This window comes from Labeo rohita, chromosome 12 (genome assembly GCF_022985175.1).
Source record: "Labeo rohita strain BAU-BD-2019 chromosome 12, IGBB_LRoh.1.0, whole genome shotgun sequence".
Classification (NCBI taxonomy): Eukaryota; Metazoa; Chordata; class Actinopteri; order Cypriniformes; family Cyprinidae; genus Labeo; species Labeo rohita.
In genome coordinates this window covers 14,780,979-14,797,248 of record NC_066880.1, presented here as the reverse complement: position 1 = coordinate 14,797,248, position 16,270 = coordinate 14,780,979, and the positions used below count along the sequence as shown (strand labels likewise).

The window sequence follows — 16,270 nt, the reverse complement described above, 5'->3', positions numbered from 1 at the left end:
TCACAAGTAGACCCGACAGAGACAAAATGCAAGAACAGGAACTTAAATACACAGGGTAATTGGAAAACACACTAAACGGGGACAGGAACATATCCTAATAAGAAAACACAAGAACCGAAACCGGGCGAAAACACATTAAAACAGGTCCATGATCCTGACATATCACCCCCCTCCCAGAAGGCACGTCCTCACGCCGTAGACAGCAACAGAGGGAGGCATGAGTGGGAACTTGTGAGGAGGCTCAGGTGGAGGATGGATACCCGGGAGGAGGACGACAGAGGAAGGAGCCAAGGTGGAAACAGGAGGAACCAGAGCGAACCAGACAGAGGGAGGAGCCAGGGAGACGACAGGAGGGACTTGGAGTAGGCAGCGCCAGGCAGGACCCAGACCACAGCCATAATGACGCCCCACGGTGGAGCCGACGGAGGGAGGAGCCATGGAGGAGTAAGGGCTGATGACTGGCGGCTGCGGCGGAGCAGGTGGTGGAGGAACCCTAGGCGGAGACGGGAAGCCGATGAGCCAGGATGACGAGAAGGATCCGGAGGACCGAGGTGGAGCCGATGGCACCAGCAGCCGACACAGAGGTGTGGATCTGGGAGGCCACAGTGGACCTGGAGCAACAGAGGACCAAGGTGGAGCCAGAGGGATAGAGGAGCCTGACGGAGCCGGCGGGACAAGGCACAGACGGAGGAGTGGAGTCCCGAGGCACAGGATGGTCGACAACAGACCAATGTGGAGCAGGAGGAATGAGGGAGCCCAGTGAAGCCAGTGGACTGCCAGGCCATGGCAGAGGAGGAGGCAGGAGTGGGTCGGAAACAAGAGCCCTCTCTTGGCTTAACTTGGGTACAGGAGCCCTCTATGAGCTAAACTCAGGAACAGAAGACCTCTCTGGGCTGGATGGGGGAAAAGGAGCCCTCTCCAGGCTAAACTCTAGAACGGTAGCCTCTCCCTCCCAGTTACACAGTCCCAGATCAATAACTAGCTCACCCTCAGCCGTGATGCAGTGGGCAGAGCTCCTCTCCACAACGTTGCTGTGCACGGCTTGCTCCCTTGTGGCAGGCGTGGTTGCCGGGTCTGGCACCTGGTCTGATGTAACAACCAGCCTCGGCTCCACGGGTCTCTCCTTGTGGTGAAGGCATCGTCAAATACTGTTAAAATGTGAGCTGGTTGAACTTAACCACATACTCCAACAGGGAAAGGTCTTTGCGGGTAAGGGAGGTGAACTTTGCGGCGAAGGGATCCATGAGGGGAACAGTACGGAAACAAAAAAACTTGTGCAAAAACAAGAAACAAAAATTGGGGGCATACTGGTTTTGGTTGGGTCTTCCGTCATGATACGCTGTTGAGGAAGCACCCAGGAGGCACAAATAAATGTAAACAGTCTTTAATAGGCAAACACGGGGTAAATTCACAACAAGAGTGGGAACCAACACACGTATATTACAAGTAGACCCAACAGAGACAGAATGTAAGGACAGGAACGTAAATACACAGGGTAATTGGGAAACACAGGTGCATGGGATTATAATCAAACTAAACGGGGACAGGAACATGACCAAATAAGGAAACAAAGGAATAGAAACAGAAACCGGGGCGAAAACACATCAAACAGATCCATGATCCTGACACTATGATGGCAAAGCTAAATTTTCAGCATCATTTCTCCAGTCTTCAGTATCACATGATCCTTCAGAAATCATTCTAATATGCTGATTTGGTGCTCAAGTAACCTTTTATATTTTTATCAATGTTGAAAACAGTTGTGCTGCTTAATATTTTTATGGAAACAGTGATACTTTACAAATTTTTGTAACAATGTAAAAGTCTTTACTGTCACTTTTGATCAAACGAATGCATCAATCTGACTTCAAACTTTTGAACAGTAGTGTACATGCACTGTATTAGTGACCATGATATTCTTTAAAAGCTACCCTAAGTTCAAAAGAGGAAAAAGACATACAGTTTTGGACTTTGAAGTCAGATAAAATCTTTAATGTCACTATCTGATAAAATCTTCTCAGTTTAATTAATGACTTTTATCACCACGTGCTGAATGTGACTGTCGCTGTACACGTTCTTGTGAAGGGAAGCTTCTGTTTCAGAACATGTGGTTTCTCATATGGCCTGTATCTCAAGCGTGATCGACACAGCTTTCGTTCCTCACGTCACCAGCAAATACAAAAGTCCTGTGCGTGAAGAAGCTCTCCACACTAATTTGCACAGATATCTTTTCCCATCTCTTGTGTGGACTTACATGTGTCTGTAAATTGCACTTTTAACACTTGTAACTGTTATAATAGAAAAAAGAAACTGTAAGGGTAGATCTTAGATTTAAAAAAGCTATGAAACATGAAAAAGATACAGCTCATTGAGGGCACATTAATGACATAAAAAATCCTTTTCCTGAAAAGACATTTCAACCTTTAAGTTCTGTATTATAGTTGACCCTTGCCTAAAAGGGATAGTTTACACAAAAATGCAAATTCTGTCATTGTTGAAAGCACTGTTCATTCACAATCCCCACCTTCAATTCCTGCTGGTGTGGGAATCAAACCAGCAACCTTTGGGTTACAAGCCCAACTCACTAACCATTAGGTCATGATTGCCCCCTTTTGTGCTGTAAGAAAACAAAAATAACATCTTTAACAATTTCTTCTTTAAATCACTAAAACTGAAAAATAAACTAAAAGCTAAAAAACTAATAAAAATGACAAAAGCACCTAAAAATGAGGTAAAATGTAAAATATAAAAATAAAAGCTAATTTTTTTTAAATGTTTGTGTAGCTGTTAATTAACTTGACAATATCTTGCAATACGGAGACAAACAGCATTTCTACATCACATCAAATGCATGCTTGTTCTTCCTTCCAGGTTTTTTTTTTTCACAATTAGTTACTCTTCCTATTTTCATGTACATGGGTCATGAACAGTGCACAAAGCCTGAGGGCCAAGCATTTAGTTCGCCTGGTCTCCACAGTAACATAGCTTATTTGATCTGCTTGCATGGATGCTGTGATTCAAGCCATGCTCTGATATCCTGATCTTGTCATACACTGATGACGTCAGGTCTGTTAACAACAGAACAGCATAACCCTTGTACATTGTCACAGCAGGTCTACATTAAGCAGAGCACGCAGCAGGTCTTGCCACTTGTGATGGGAACTCTGACTTTTTAGTGAGCCAGACCCTTCGGTTCAGTTCAGCGATATATTTTGACTCCCAAATGGTTCTTCACTTCTGCCTTTTTAATTAAAAAATTTAGAAATGGTTTGACCTCTGATTAGTGTATGTGTTAACATATATATTACTTGGGGGGGACAGTTCACCCAAAAATGAAATATCTGTCATTAATTGCTCACCCTCACCCTGTTCGAAACATGTAAGACCTTTGTTCATCTTCGGAACACGAGATTTTTTTCAACGGTTCAACCGTAATGTTCTGAAGCTACGAGAATATTATTGTGCACAGAATCTTCATTTTGGGGTGAACTGTCTCTTTATACTGTAAAATTTCCAGAAAAACATAATTTTATACTATGTTTGGTGTAAAAAAAAACTTAAGTAATGTAAATGTGTACCTGTTTACGTATTAGATTAAAAACCAACAACTCATCGCTTGAATTCCACTGTGATGTTTTTCCAAGGAACAAATAATTATTAGGTCAGTCAGCTTTCCGTTTCACTTCTCAAAGGCCAGATGTACCAGAACCTTCACCATCATCACAAGATAAAAAAAAAGCCAGGTGACGCAATATACTGATGCAATGGAGCTGCTGAGTTATTTTTGGAGCCTACATTGCATAAAGGTGTAATCTCCTTTTGGTTATGATCTTGGATTCTGTGTTCTTTGTACTTTCTTAGCAAATACTGGAACACTGTAAGTAGTACTTCCATAATTCCAAAACATTTGTGTTATTTTATGTAATTCATTGTACATACATACATCCGTACATTTATTATTAGTAGTATTATTTTTTATTATGTATGAAATAGAAAAGGCTACTCCAACATCAACTTATCAGTCCACGCCTGACATTCACATGATTGAATATCAAGCAAAATTCACATGAAAACTAATTTTTTTGGGGAAAACGAGCTTGGTCACAGAAATCAGTCTTGGATATGCTGCAAAAGGAACGACCCTATTTTTAACATTTTCTGTCATATGATTCCAATACATTAGAAAAAAAATACAAGCTTAAAAACGTCCCTTGATAAATTATCTTTTGACACTGATTAGGTTTTGCCACCATCATAGGAATTAAATGTGCACTCAAGGACAGTAACTTAATCACTAGGAAATATGAGGAAAACAAAATAATGATTTAATATAATATTAGCCTAATATGCGAAAACGTTTTGTGTGATGGTTACATTTTAAAAAGAAGGGGGATATAAAATATCCTAAGCTCAGTACACACAATAGTCATCAATGGGAAGTCAAATAGCTACAATGTGTATTGCATACACCTTCCAAATGAATAGAACTCTTTGCCATTAACCAAAACAATATTAAGTACAATTACTACTAGTAGTAGTACTATTATTATGAGGCTATTATTCAAAACTTTCAAAGAATTTGACGTGTCTAATACAGCTTTGGCTTATCTGTGAGCACGTGAGGTCATATGCTCAGAAGTTTGACGGTCATTTGTGTCTTTACATTCAGACTAGCAAATCACGAATCAGTTTCTGCCGTGTGCATGACTGTAACAAATTATTCAATTACACCGCATAAAAAGAGTGTGACATGTGTAAAACACAATAGAGCGCGTGCTCACACTAAATACCGGCGTGTTCAATTGGACAGTGATAGTGGAGGGCACCTATAAATGCCACGCTGAGTGGGAGAGACTTACACTGCAACTGCACCTCAACTTAGAAGCACTACGACGAGCTACCTGACACGCCTACCTGAGAACCGGTTGCAGTTCTGAAGAAACAGCTTTTTAATAAGTAATAATAATTTAATACTACTTAATTTAGACATTTTAATAATTTATTCTCTTTTAAATAGCATTTAAAGTACATCCAATGGAATACCAAAAAGCGGCAGAATTGAACGGTTTGTGCAATGGCAAACTCGTCACAGAATATCTCTGCCGTAACGGCTTTAGCGAGCTGACAGAAAATTTCGATACGAAAAAAGTCGCTGTCCAGCACAAAAACGAGACATCCCGGAAAGAAGCGGAGGATGAGTCGCGGTTACCTGCTCTGGAGGCGGCGTACACAACCATCCTTCAAGGTCTGGGAGAGAACACGGACCGCCAGGGGCTCCTCAAAACCCCGCTCCGTGCAGCAAAAGCCATGCAGTTCTTGACCAAAGGCTACCATGAGACCATCTTCGGCAAGTATCATTATTATTATAATTCAGAAAAAATCACATTATACAGTTTAATCTGAGTTTGGATATTTAAATGTAGAGTTTTGGTAAGCAAGTTAGTCAACGGAAATCACTTTAACCGGAGGATGTTACTATAGCAACAGCAGCTACGCTGCTTGAACACTCCAGATAGGATCAGCTATGATACGCTCTACTGTTTATTTCTTTATCATATTTTTACACAACACACATATACTACAGAATATGAAATATACTACATTTAAAAAGTTTTGACTTGTGTGTCACGTGACAATTGTGACAACCAATTCTCCCGAAATGACGACAGATAAAGTAGTCCCTCTGAAAGTCATTGGATTATTGTTAGATTGGATATATGTACAAACTTTAACATAAATACGATATACACAATACTGAAAGTTTTAGTTATTTTCTAGATTTTAATATATGGTTTCATTGTTTTGTTTATTAACCCCTTCCCTGGTGAAAAAAACAGCATATGCTGGTAGGTATGTTTTGATGCTGGTTTAAGCTGGTCCTTTGCTGGTTTTTGCTGGTCATGTTGCTGGTCAAGGACCAGCATAAACCAGCAAAGGACCAGCTTAAACCAGCATCAAAACCTACCTACCAGCATATGCTGTTTTTTTCACCAGGGTTCAGACCTGATTTTTTTCCCCACTGAGCATTTTTAGACTCAGTAGTTTTTAGCTCATCACCAAAAGGGGTTTTTATAAGTTATATTTACTGGTGTATAAAAGTAGGCAAAGTTATGATAACTTTAAGTGCTTTTCGGTGTGCTTATTGGGCGGACACATAATACTAAAATGTGGTGTTTCTGACAATTTCTGACAACAAAACACTATGCTGGTGAGGTATTGTATAAAATACTTATACGTCATTCAGGAATTGCTTAATTACACTGCAACAGATGCTGAAAGCACCAGCTTCAATAGTCTGATTGATGTGAAGGACTACTTAAACTAATCACACTCAAATATTTGCCTGAACTGACCCCATTTATAAGGGCTTTTTAAGCATATTGTTTTCAAAGTTCTTTCATAAACCCTTTTATATTTTCATTTTGTGTGTGTGGTAGCAAAAACCCAAATCAGTGTTATGTTACTTATGTTAACATGTTTTTCATGTTCCACAGACGTCCTTAATGATGCCATCTTTGATGAAGACCACGAGGAGCTAGTTATTGTGAAAGATATTGACATGTTTTCACTTTGTGAACATCATCTAGTACCATTTTTTGGCAAGGTATGTCTCTGTGTCTGCTGATAATGTCAGTGAAAGATGCTTTTATCCACTCAGTTCATGCTTGATGCTGCACCACTAGGCAAGGCGGTTTTATGGTTGTAAGGGAATCACTGACGCATACATTTGTGTTGAGTGCTGGGAGGTCAATGGGTTCTTTTCAATAAGCTGAAGTACATATGAAATAAATGATTATTTTAATTAATCTGTAGGTTCACATAGGATATCTGCCGAGTAAAAAAGTTGTTGGCCTCAGTAAGCTTGCAAGGTGAGTATACAACTTGCAAAACACACACACACACACACACACACACACACACAATTTAGTGAGCCAGTCTCAGACGGATGGTAAGAGCCTTGTTCTCACATCAGAGTGAGTCTGAAAAAGAGAGCGCATTAGTTACAAGCGGCTGAGTTCTTCTGTTATCACAGCCCATTCACTTGAGGCTTAGATCCAAAGCCTGGCAGAGTATCCTGTCCCATCTGAAAAACGCCAGACTAGCTGACTTCTGGCGCTGAGGAAATCCCCCTCAACTCCCACCTCCACTGCGGGGTGGTTGTGGGAACCATTAACATTGCAATCCTCACAAAATATCATGTGCAGCCCGGTGCTTTCTTTGCATGAGTAAAATAAACCAGACTTCATGAGACACCATTCATCAGCCACACTGATTTCTATTACTAATCCTATCACGAAAATGTCGCACTATACGCTACCAGTCAAAAGTTTTTGAACAGTAAGATTTTAAATATTTTTTAAAGAAGTCTCTTCTGCTCACCAGTTTTGAAATGTGTTTACTATTTCAAGTGTTTACTGTTTTCTATATGAATATATTTTAAAATGTAATTTATTATTTTTATTTCAAAGCTGATTTTTTTTTTTAGCAAATTTAGCTTTGATCACAGGAATAAATTACACTTTATAATATATTCAAATATTTCAGAATTGTACTTTTATTGCTGTACTTTGGATCAAATAAATGCAGGCTTGGTGAGCAGAAACAATATTTAGAGATGAATGTTTGTGAGAAAGAGGGTTCAGAACAACACTGTATAACATACAACATAAAGGAATATTCTGCTAATGTTGTCATTCTTTGATTTTAACAAGTTACATGTTTGGTTAATATTTTTTTTACTTACACGCTGTGAATTTTTGTCTCTTCTTAGGATTGTTGAAATCTACAGTCGCAGACTTCAAGGTAAATATCCCAAATGTCACATCTAAATATTATATATATATATATATATATATATATATATATATACACATTTCAAATAAATTCTGTTTTTTTATTTTTTTCTCCATCAAAGAATCCTGAAAAAAAATGGGTGTCCACAAAAATCTTAATGACCCCAATTGTTTGAAAATTTCTGCTGAAAATTCGCATTCTGCAATTTATTAAAACAGAAATTAGGATTTTATTGAGGGAAAACTCAGTTAATAGTAAATATGTTCCTTAATCTAAAATGTTATCATTGTTTCACTGTTAATTTTGTTTATTGCAGTCCAAGAGCGCCTAACAAAGCAAATTGCAATGGCAATCTCTGAGGCCCTGCAGCCCGCCGGTGTGGCAGTTGTCATTGAGGCAACGTAAGTATTTGAAAAACGAAACACAGTCATTTGATTAGAATTACTAGACATCAAAGTGACTTGATTTCATGTAACTCAGAATACAGTACAGTGATTGTGGCAGTCATGGCTGATGAACTATTCCTACAATAACGAACATGAAAATTTGTATTTTAAATGTTATTTGTGAGCTGAATGGAGGTTTGTTGTTGTAGTCACATGTGTATGGTCATGCGTGGAGTGCAGAAGATGAACAGCCGTACTGTGACCAGCGCCATGCTGGGTGTGTTCAGAGAGGATCCAAAAGCTCGAGAAGAGTTCCTGGCCCTGACCAAAAGCGCATAGTGATCACACTTCCATCCCTGCTCCAACTCCATAAGTGTGTTTACAGCCAAACAGTGATTGAATATTCTCTACATTTGAAACCCTCCATGGTGCTAAGAGAACCTCACTGAGCCAAAGCTGTAGATCTTTCCACCAGCTACTGAGACTCAGCCACTGCTGAAACTCAGGGGTTTTCACTGTTTTGCATAAATAAAAATGTGAATATTGAAGGATCAGTGTTACATAAACTACTAATTTTGAGCAAAAGACCTTGAGAAACTAACACTGAACGGCCAAAGGTTCACAAAGCTGCCTTAAAACTTACAGAGTATACTGTAAGTGTACTTTCTATTATCTTCTGTTATTAACAACTACTAAATTAACATATCACCTCAGATACTTGTCTAACCTTATGACTTTATACAACATGAAGACACTACAACTAATTTGTATATAACTTAAAATACATTAGAAAATAAATTAATTATATATTTAAGAGGTCATTATCAAACTTGAAGAATATATATTTATAGTTATATAAGTCAATGAAAGGTTTCTTGTGACATAAAAGAAACAACATTGTCATTAAGATATTGTCACTTTTTTACATAATATATAGGACTGAACTGTATAAGAAAAAGTAAATGTCAACTATGTCAACTACAAATAAAGCACCATTATGAACCACATTTGTCTCTGTTTTCTTATGCAAAAGACTGACTTCTGCGGTCACAATTTTATTTTTCAAGAAATATTTACAGTAAAAACAGTCTCACATTCTAATAGGCGTCCCGGGCAATTCCTAATTTAACTAACATTAAGAAAATTATATTGCACAATAACTAAGTATTGCTATGTGGTGACTTCTTGCACTTAAAATATGGCAATAAATTACATGTACTGTAAGAGCATCCACAACAGTTGTTCTCTGCAACCTCTATTATCCTACAAGTATGTGAGACATGAAATCAAGAACTATGTATTTCCAAATGATCACTGAAAAAAGGAAACAGATCTCCAGAAAACACCCACAACAGTGTTGACAAAAAGAACCAGCGGTGGAGGAATAAGAAGCGGAGACAAGCTATAAACATCACTGTACACTGAACTTGTAGCCGTCTTATATTGGCATCTCACTCTCTACTTATTTCATATTTACATTAGAATCTGTAATAGTGACGCTGCTTTGGAAACAGTAGATGAAATATCACTTCAAACGAGATAGATATACATTTTTTTCTTTGTGGGAAGAGGTAACATTTAAAAGTCAAAGTCTAGACTTTGGTAAGGTCCAATGGCGAAGTAAGTAAAAAAGGGCAATAAATTGCCATGAACAGAACTAATTTTTAATAAATGGCCTAACTGTTGTAATCATGTCCAGTAGTATTAAAAATGATAAATTATTTACTTATTTACTTTTTTTTTTAAAAAAAAAAAAGGTTCTAAATGAATAAGAACATTTATAAAACATGTTCCCTTGCAAATGTACTCAAAGAAGGCATCTACATTGTCCAAACAGTACAAGCCAATATATTGCTCTAAAGTTGTAAAGTGAGAGAAAAATACCACTGACATTTTAATATAAATACAGTCATAAACTAGTGCACTTCTTTCACAGCACTTTGCCGCAAGCTGAACTCTTTCGTGAACTAAAACGACCATTCTCAACACTTGGAAGTCAACCACAAACATTCCCAACTCAATCTCCAGCAACAAATACTAAATCAAACTGAGGTCTGTTTGTAGTTCTTGGTGTCAATAACCTTCTTCCCACACATGGCGCAAATTCCTGCAAAAGTGAGGGGTGGTGAGGATATATAGACGTGTGACTGGAACAACAAAGAATCTAAGCATCCCTCACTATCCATCTCACCTTTTTTGTAAGCACATCCTTGACAGTAATGTGAACCAGACTGATGGACGGAGCTTTTGCATATTCTGCATGTGGCAAACCCAGATTTGCCATAAGGATCAAACCTGTCAAAATCGCATACTGTTATTACATTACCACAACTCTCACATTTAAATGTATTACAAGAATATGATGTTTAAACAGAAAATTCCAAGCAACAAACCTGGCTTTTTTTGAAGTCAGCATTTTATTTTCATTAAGCTTTCGACCACCACTCTCTAAAACATAACGGTTTTCATGTTAATATTTAGTTGACGAAGCATAAATACAAGTGTATAAAAGGGTAACAGACATAAACACCATTTAATCTTTAAAACAATTACCTGTTGTGTTTCTAGCCCCATCTTTCCAGGTATCAGGCGTGATGACTCGCCCCAGTTTCTTCTCACCTGCGTAGAACATCAAAACATACGTAATTCACAAAAGCACGTCAGCCCACAAATTTCATGTTTGACTGTCGTCAAAATACACCGCGTATTAAAGTTTATCATCGTCGAGATAAAGAACTACACGCGTCGTTTATGTTTACAGTACACTGTTTTGTTAGCTTTCGCTAATCTTGCTAGCGAGCCATAGCTAACTGAATTATTGCATACGAGCTACAATATTAATGACGTAGACATATACATTAGTACATCGTTTAATATACAATATGACTTATAATGTAACTACTTACACTTCTCGCAAACCATCTTCAAACTTGTCAGAAAATCGTAGCTAGCACGTCTAGATAGTTCTCAATTGTTGTAAATACGAAGCTAGAAACACTGCTTAGTCTAGTGACGTATTATAATACGTTGTCAAATTAAAAGTCCTAACAAATACCACTCAATGTAGTTGTGTTTAGCGAAACAAACAAACAAACAAAAGTACAGTAAAAGTAAATATTACTACTACTACTACTACTTCTACTACTAGTAGTAGTATTAATATTTAAAATATTTTTATTAGAATCTTTTATTATGTTTTATTTGAGAGTGATTGTTGGTGACTTCATTCTACCGGAAGTACACGGCAGTCATGTTTTGTAAATAAACTGTTAGGCTTTTACGTTCATTTGTAGTCTTATGGCATTAGGTCTAGAAATGGTACGACTGTAGTTTGTACGTAGTTGTTTAGGTGCTCGATGAATCTGGTAAAGCATTCGTTTAGGAGTTTTTATTTGTCGATATAAACTTCAGTTAGGCACACCACTCTATTGGTAAGTCTTTACTTCAAAGTAAGTTTAATTAATTAAATCACGTTAAATGAATCACTTATGTTAGCTGTGTGCAGTATAGTATCCTCTGTCTTTATTTTAATAACTGGAGACTGCCAGTCTCATGATTACATTGGCTTCTTATCTGTGTTTTGTCCTTTCTTTGACCTCATGTGAAATAATTCGAAAGAAACGTACGACTTAAGCATTTCTTTTGCCATCTTTTATCCATCCCATTGATTTACTTTCATTTTTCCTTAACAGGAATTCATTTAACCTCCATAATGTGGGATGTTGAGATCAGGGGGATGGCATCGGCTCATGCCATTATTGCCTCTTCCATCTTCATGGCAACTGTGATGCCTGCTGTATTTGTGGAAAACTTCTCTGTTTATGGGACCCACATGGTTTGGCTGTACTGTGTGGCTGGATCTGTTGCTGTGGTCAACATCGCAGTCTTTTGGCTTCTTGGCATCAGCCCACCAACAAAGAAGCACACGTTGAGCTACAAGGTAAAGATGGTTAAAATACTACACAAATGATACACAAACATAATTAATGACTTTCATAATTTAATGTTTCATTTGTTATTTCTTTGACAGATCAACAGATTGCTCAGATCCTGTTTGTACTTTTTACTGTCATGCCTGTTTTTTCACACTGTTGTGGTGCTATATGGTGCACCTTTGCTTGAGTAAGTGTGTTTAGTTTTTTGTTCATTGTCCAGAAATGTAAAACACCAGTGTATAAGTCATACTTCACATTGTAGGTCTGCTCTGGAGACATTTTCTCTGGCCGTGCTTCTGTCCACGCTCACTACATTGAGATGTCTTTGTATCCTGGGACCTAACGTACAAGCATGGATCCGGGTTTTCAGTAGAGATGGGTAAGTGCGGGATAAACCCTCTGCATGAACCACTTGAATGATTCCTTCCTCCCTTTATGAGCTTTGGTGAGGAGTTTGTGTAATCGTTTTACAGATACAGTCCTCAATCCACTAGATGGAGACCTTGTCCAACTTTGACAAATGGTGCAACAGTTCTCACAGAATTTCACATGCAAGGGATTATTTTATATGAATGCATTATATCTAGAATACATGAAGCAAAACCATTTTGAAATGGCAGTTGCAATGCTCCAGTCCCCATTTATGACTAGTTGCATTTAAGTGTGGCTTGATGCTCTCAAATCAAATCCTGTTTTTTATTCCCTGCAGGGTGGGGCATGAGCTGGGTCTTGTTTTTCAATCGTATACAACATCATTTAATTAATAAATTTCCTGATAATTTATTTACCCCAGTGTCATCCAAGATATCTTTCTTTCTTCAGTCGAAAAGAAATTAAGGTTTTTGAGGAAAACATCTCAGGATTTTCTCCATATAGTGGACTTCAATGAGGATAAGTGGGCTGAAGATCCAAATTGAGTTGCAGCTTCAGAGGGCTCTACATGATCCCAGCCAAGGAATAGCAAACCGATCTGTCATTTTTTTTTTTTTTAAATAAAAATTGATATACTTTTTAACCACAAATGCCCATCTTGCACTAGCTCTGCATTCATGACTTCATGTATTACGTAGTCACGTTAAAAAGGTCATGCTAAGGTGTTTACAAAGCAAATGTGCAAAGAAAGTCAACGCCCTTTACAAAAAAAGGTAAAACAACATCGGACGTTTTTTTAAGTTGGAAGAGAAAATGAGATGGAGTTTTTCTCAATACAGACGAAGAACTAACGACGCATGACCTTTTCCAGTGTGATTAGGTAATGCATGAAGTTGTAGATGCTTGTGCAAAATGAGCATTTGTGGTTAAAAAGTATATACATTTGTTTGTTTGTTTTTTTTAGAAAATGACCAATCATTTTGCTATACAAGATGCTTATTCCTCAGCTGGGATTGTGTAGAGCCCTTCGAAGCTGCATTGAAACTGCGATTTGGACTTTCAACCCTTTGATCCCCATTGAAGTTCACTATATGGAGAAAAATCCTGGAATGTTTTCCTTAACCTTAATTTCTTTTTAACTGAAGAAAGACATGAACATCCTGGATGACATAGCAGTGTAAATTATACCTTTAAATTAAATGTTTTGGACTGGCTGAAGTGTTTTATAACAAGACCGCAGAATGTTTGTACTGTAATTTAGTGATGTTCCAACGGTATGATAGTCAGAGATACTGTGTGTTTATACAGCTGCAGTATCTCTGCTGAAGCACTGCAGGAAATTTGTCTCTCAGATGTAAATATGCAGTTGTGCATTGTCTGTTTTCATCAAACATTCATAGTCCTCTTGTATCCTACATCATTGCGCTCTATACTAGCCAATAAAACTCATATATAATAACCTTCATATAGAATTTTAAAGGGGGCATCGGATGCAAAATTTAGTTTTACATGTTGTTTGAACATAAATGTATGTTTATTAGCAGTGTATGTACACAACCACCATATAATGATAATAATCCACCCAGTGGTTTTTATTTAATCCCTTTAAATAATATCCTTTTTTGCAAATCAAGCCATTCTAGGCATCTTGGCTATGTGACGTCACACAGACCACACAGACTATCCCACGATAGTTGATTGATATGGCCGTCTTACCTTAGTCTCGCCCTGAGTGAGCTGAGAACAATCCACCATTGTTTCGACGCTGGTGCAGGAGTGGACAAGAATCTCTCCTAAGTGATTGAGGTGTTCTGTTGTTGGATGTAATAATGAACATAACAGTCGTCATTTAGGCATCTGCGCAGCTGTAGATGCAGAGGATTAACGCTACTTTCATTTTTGAAGTGAATGCGCAGATCCCCGATCTGACTAAATGCGTCTATGTTCGCACAAATCATTTGTGATGCAGCTTCACCTACAAAAGAAGCAAGTATAAGGGTTTTATGAATCTTTGCAAATCGCCTTTCCTAATAATGTGATGGTTAGCAAGCTTTGCGGCTAAATGTGGCTAAAGTAAACATTACGGCTTGTCACCCCACAAAAGAGAGGGGCGGGGTGAGCAAAGCTCATCAGCATTTAAAGGAACACGCAACAAAACAGGTTACTGTGAACAGAGCTAATTTTGACAAGGTAAAAAGGGTGTTTTTTACACTACCATTGACTACCAAATTGTAACCAAAGCATGTTATAGACTTTTAATTAAGACCATAATCAATATTATCAACTTGTGGAGAAGGGCATCCAATGACCCCTTTAAAATAACTATTTGAATTAATTTTAAAATGTAATGCAAAAGCTGAATTTTCAGCATCATTACTCCAGTCTTCAGTGTCACATGATCCATCAGAAATCATTCTAATATTCAGATTTGGCACTCAGAAACATTTATTGTTATCAGTGTTGAAAACAGTTGTGGTGCTTAATATTTTTTTTGGAAACTGTGGTATTTTTGTTTTTTCAAGATTCTTTGATGAACAGAAGGTTCAAAAGAACAGCATTTATAAAATAGAATTTTTACATAGTAAGAGTCTTTACTCTCACTTTTATTCAGTCCATTAATTCTAAATAAAGGTATTAATTTCCAAAAAAAAAAATAGTCTTGGAAACTAGTGTGTTTTCAAATGAACACAGCCTGTTTTGATAAATTTTCATTTTCTGTATTCAAGAGCAGTGTTTGTATTTTACTCATGTTAATTTGTTTTCAGCAGTGTTATAATTTTAAACGTGTCATTTTCAGGGCGATGTCAGTGTGGGACACCTCTCTTCAGATTACCACTGGCTGTAGTGTGATTGGAGCCTGGTTGGGAGCTTTCCCTATTCCTCTCGACTGGGACAGACCCTGGCAGGTTAGTGTCATTTCTGACTGGTCTCAAAAATTCCAGTCATTACAAGGAAAGAAAAGGATGTAACATGTGGCCACATGTTACATCCTTTTCTTTATGCTCTGCATTTCACCCATCCAAGTGCACACACAAAAAACACTGTGAACACACACTCAAAGTAATGGGCAGCCATTTTTGCTGCAGCACCCGGGGTTGGGGGTTCAGTGCCCTGCTCAAGAATCTCACCTCAGTCGTGGCTTTGAGGGTGAGGTACATTTGCTCCCCTCCCCGCCTACAATTTTTGCCGGTACTGAGACTCGAATCTGCACCCTTTGGGTTACAAGTCCAACTCTCTAAACATTAGGCCTAGAGTGCCCACAAGGAATCACAATTAGTAGCTAACACACATGCTTCTGACCCATTGAGATGTGGCGCTCAACTGGGTGATGCAGGTTCGAGTCTGGCCTGCAACACATCCCAATGCATTTCGTCTGTCTTCCTCTCCACCCTATGATTTCCTATGATTCTCCAAAAGCCCCTCAAAACTGTGTCGCTTAATGAGAGCATTGTTTTGTTCCATACTTGGATTTTTTTTTTACTTGGATTCTTGCAGACTTTTGCAGTGGCAGCAGATTTTCAGTTGAGGGTTCCTTGTTTCCAAACTCTTGCTCTCATGCTGCATTAAACCTCAGAAAGGAGGAACATGTTTTTGCTTTGTATAAATATTTTAGTTTTGTTTTACTTTGTTTTTATGTTTATGCTTTGTTTATATCATTTTGTATATATTTATTCAAATTCATTCTTCTGTTTGCAAAAAAATCATCTATTTTTGTCCAGCATGCCTACACCTAAGAAATAGTTTACCAAAATTAAAATTAATTTACTCATTGTCATTGAAAAA

At 37.9% G+C, this 16,270-nt stretch overlaps 3 protein-coding genes across 3 annotated transcripts in view; 2 read left to right on the top strand and 1 right to left on the bottom strand.

Annotated features, from left to right (window-relative positions):
* The first annotated feature begins 5,034 nt into the window (after positions 1–5,034).
* On the top strand, positions 5,035–8,535 carry gch2 (GTP cyclohydrolase 2). Its single transcript, XM_051124727.1, has 6 exons — positions 5,035–5,347; positions 6,495–6,604; positions 6,814–6,869; positions 7,772–7,803; positions 8,111–8,195; positions 8,390–8,535. Exons 1-6 carry the CDS (start codon positions 5,035–5,037, stop codon positions 8,517–8,519), a joined length of 726 nt encoding a protein of 241 aa, XP_050980684.1. The 3' UTR covers positions 8,520–8,535.
* Positions 8,536–9,413: 878 nt separating this feature from the next.
* cript (cysteine-rich PDZ-binding protein) lies at positions 9,414–11,212 on the bottom strand. Its single transcript, XM_051124728.1, has 5 exons — positions 11,087–11,212; positions 10,734–10,799; positions 10,574–10,628; positions 10,372–10,475; positions 9,414–10,287 (listed from the first exon to the last, which is right to left on the bottom strand). The coding sequence occupies exons 1-5, from the start codon at positions 11,100–11,102 to the stop codon at positions 10,223–10,225; spliced, it is 306 nt and encodes a 101-aa protein (XP_050980685.1). The 5' UTR covers positions 11,103–11,212; the 3' UTR covers positions 9,414–10,222.
* Positions 11,213–11,407: 195 nt separating this feature from the next.
* The window catches only part of pigf (phosphatidylinositol glycan anchor biosynthesis, class F), a 9,551-nt gene continuing 4,688 nt past the window's right edge, over positions 11,408–16,270 (top strand). Inside the window, exons 1-5 of the mRNA XM_051124489.1 lie at positions 11,408–11,611; positions 11,873–12,120; positions 12,211–12,302; positions 12,378–12,494; positions 15,285–15,393. Coding sequence (XP_050980446.1) covers positions 11,893–12,120; positions 12,211–12,302; positions 12,378–12,494; positions 15,285–15,393 — 546 coding nt within the window. The 5' untranslated portion in view covers positions 11,408–11,611; positions 11,873–11,892. The remainder of the gene's footprint in view (positions 11,612–11,872; positions 12,121–12,210; positions 12,303–12,377; positions 12,495–15,284; positions 15,394–16,270) is intronic.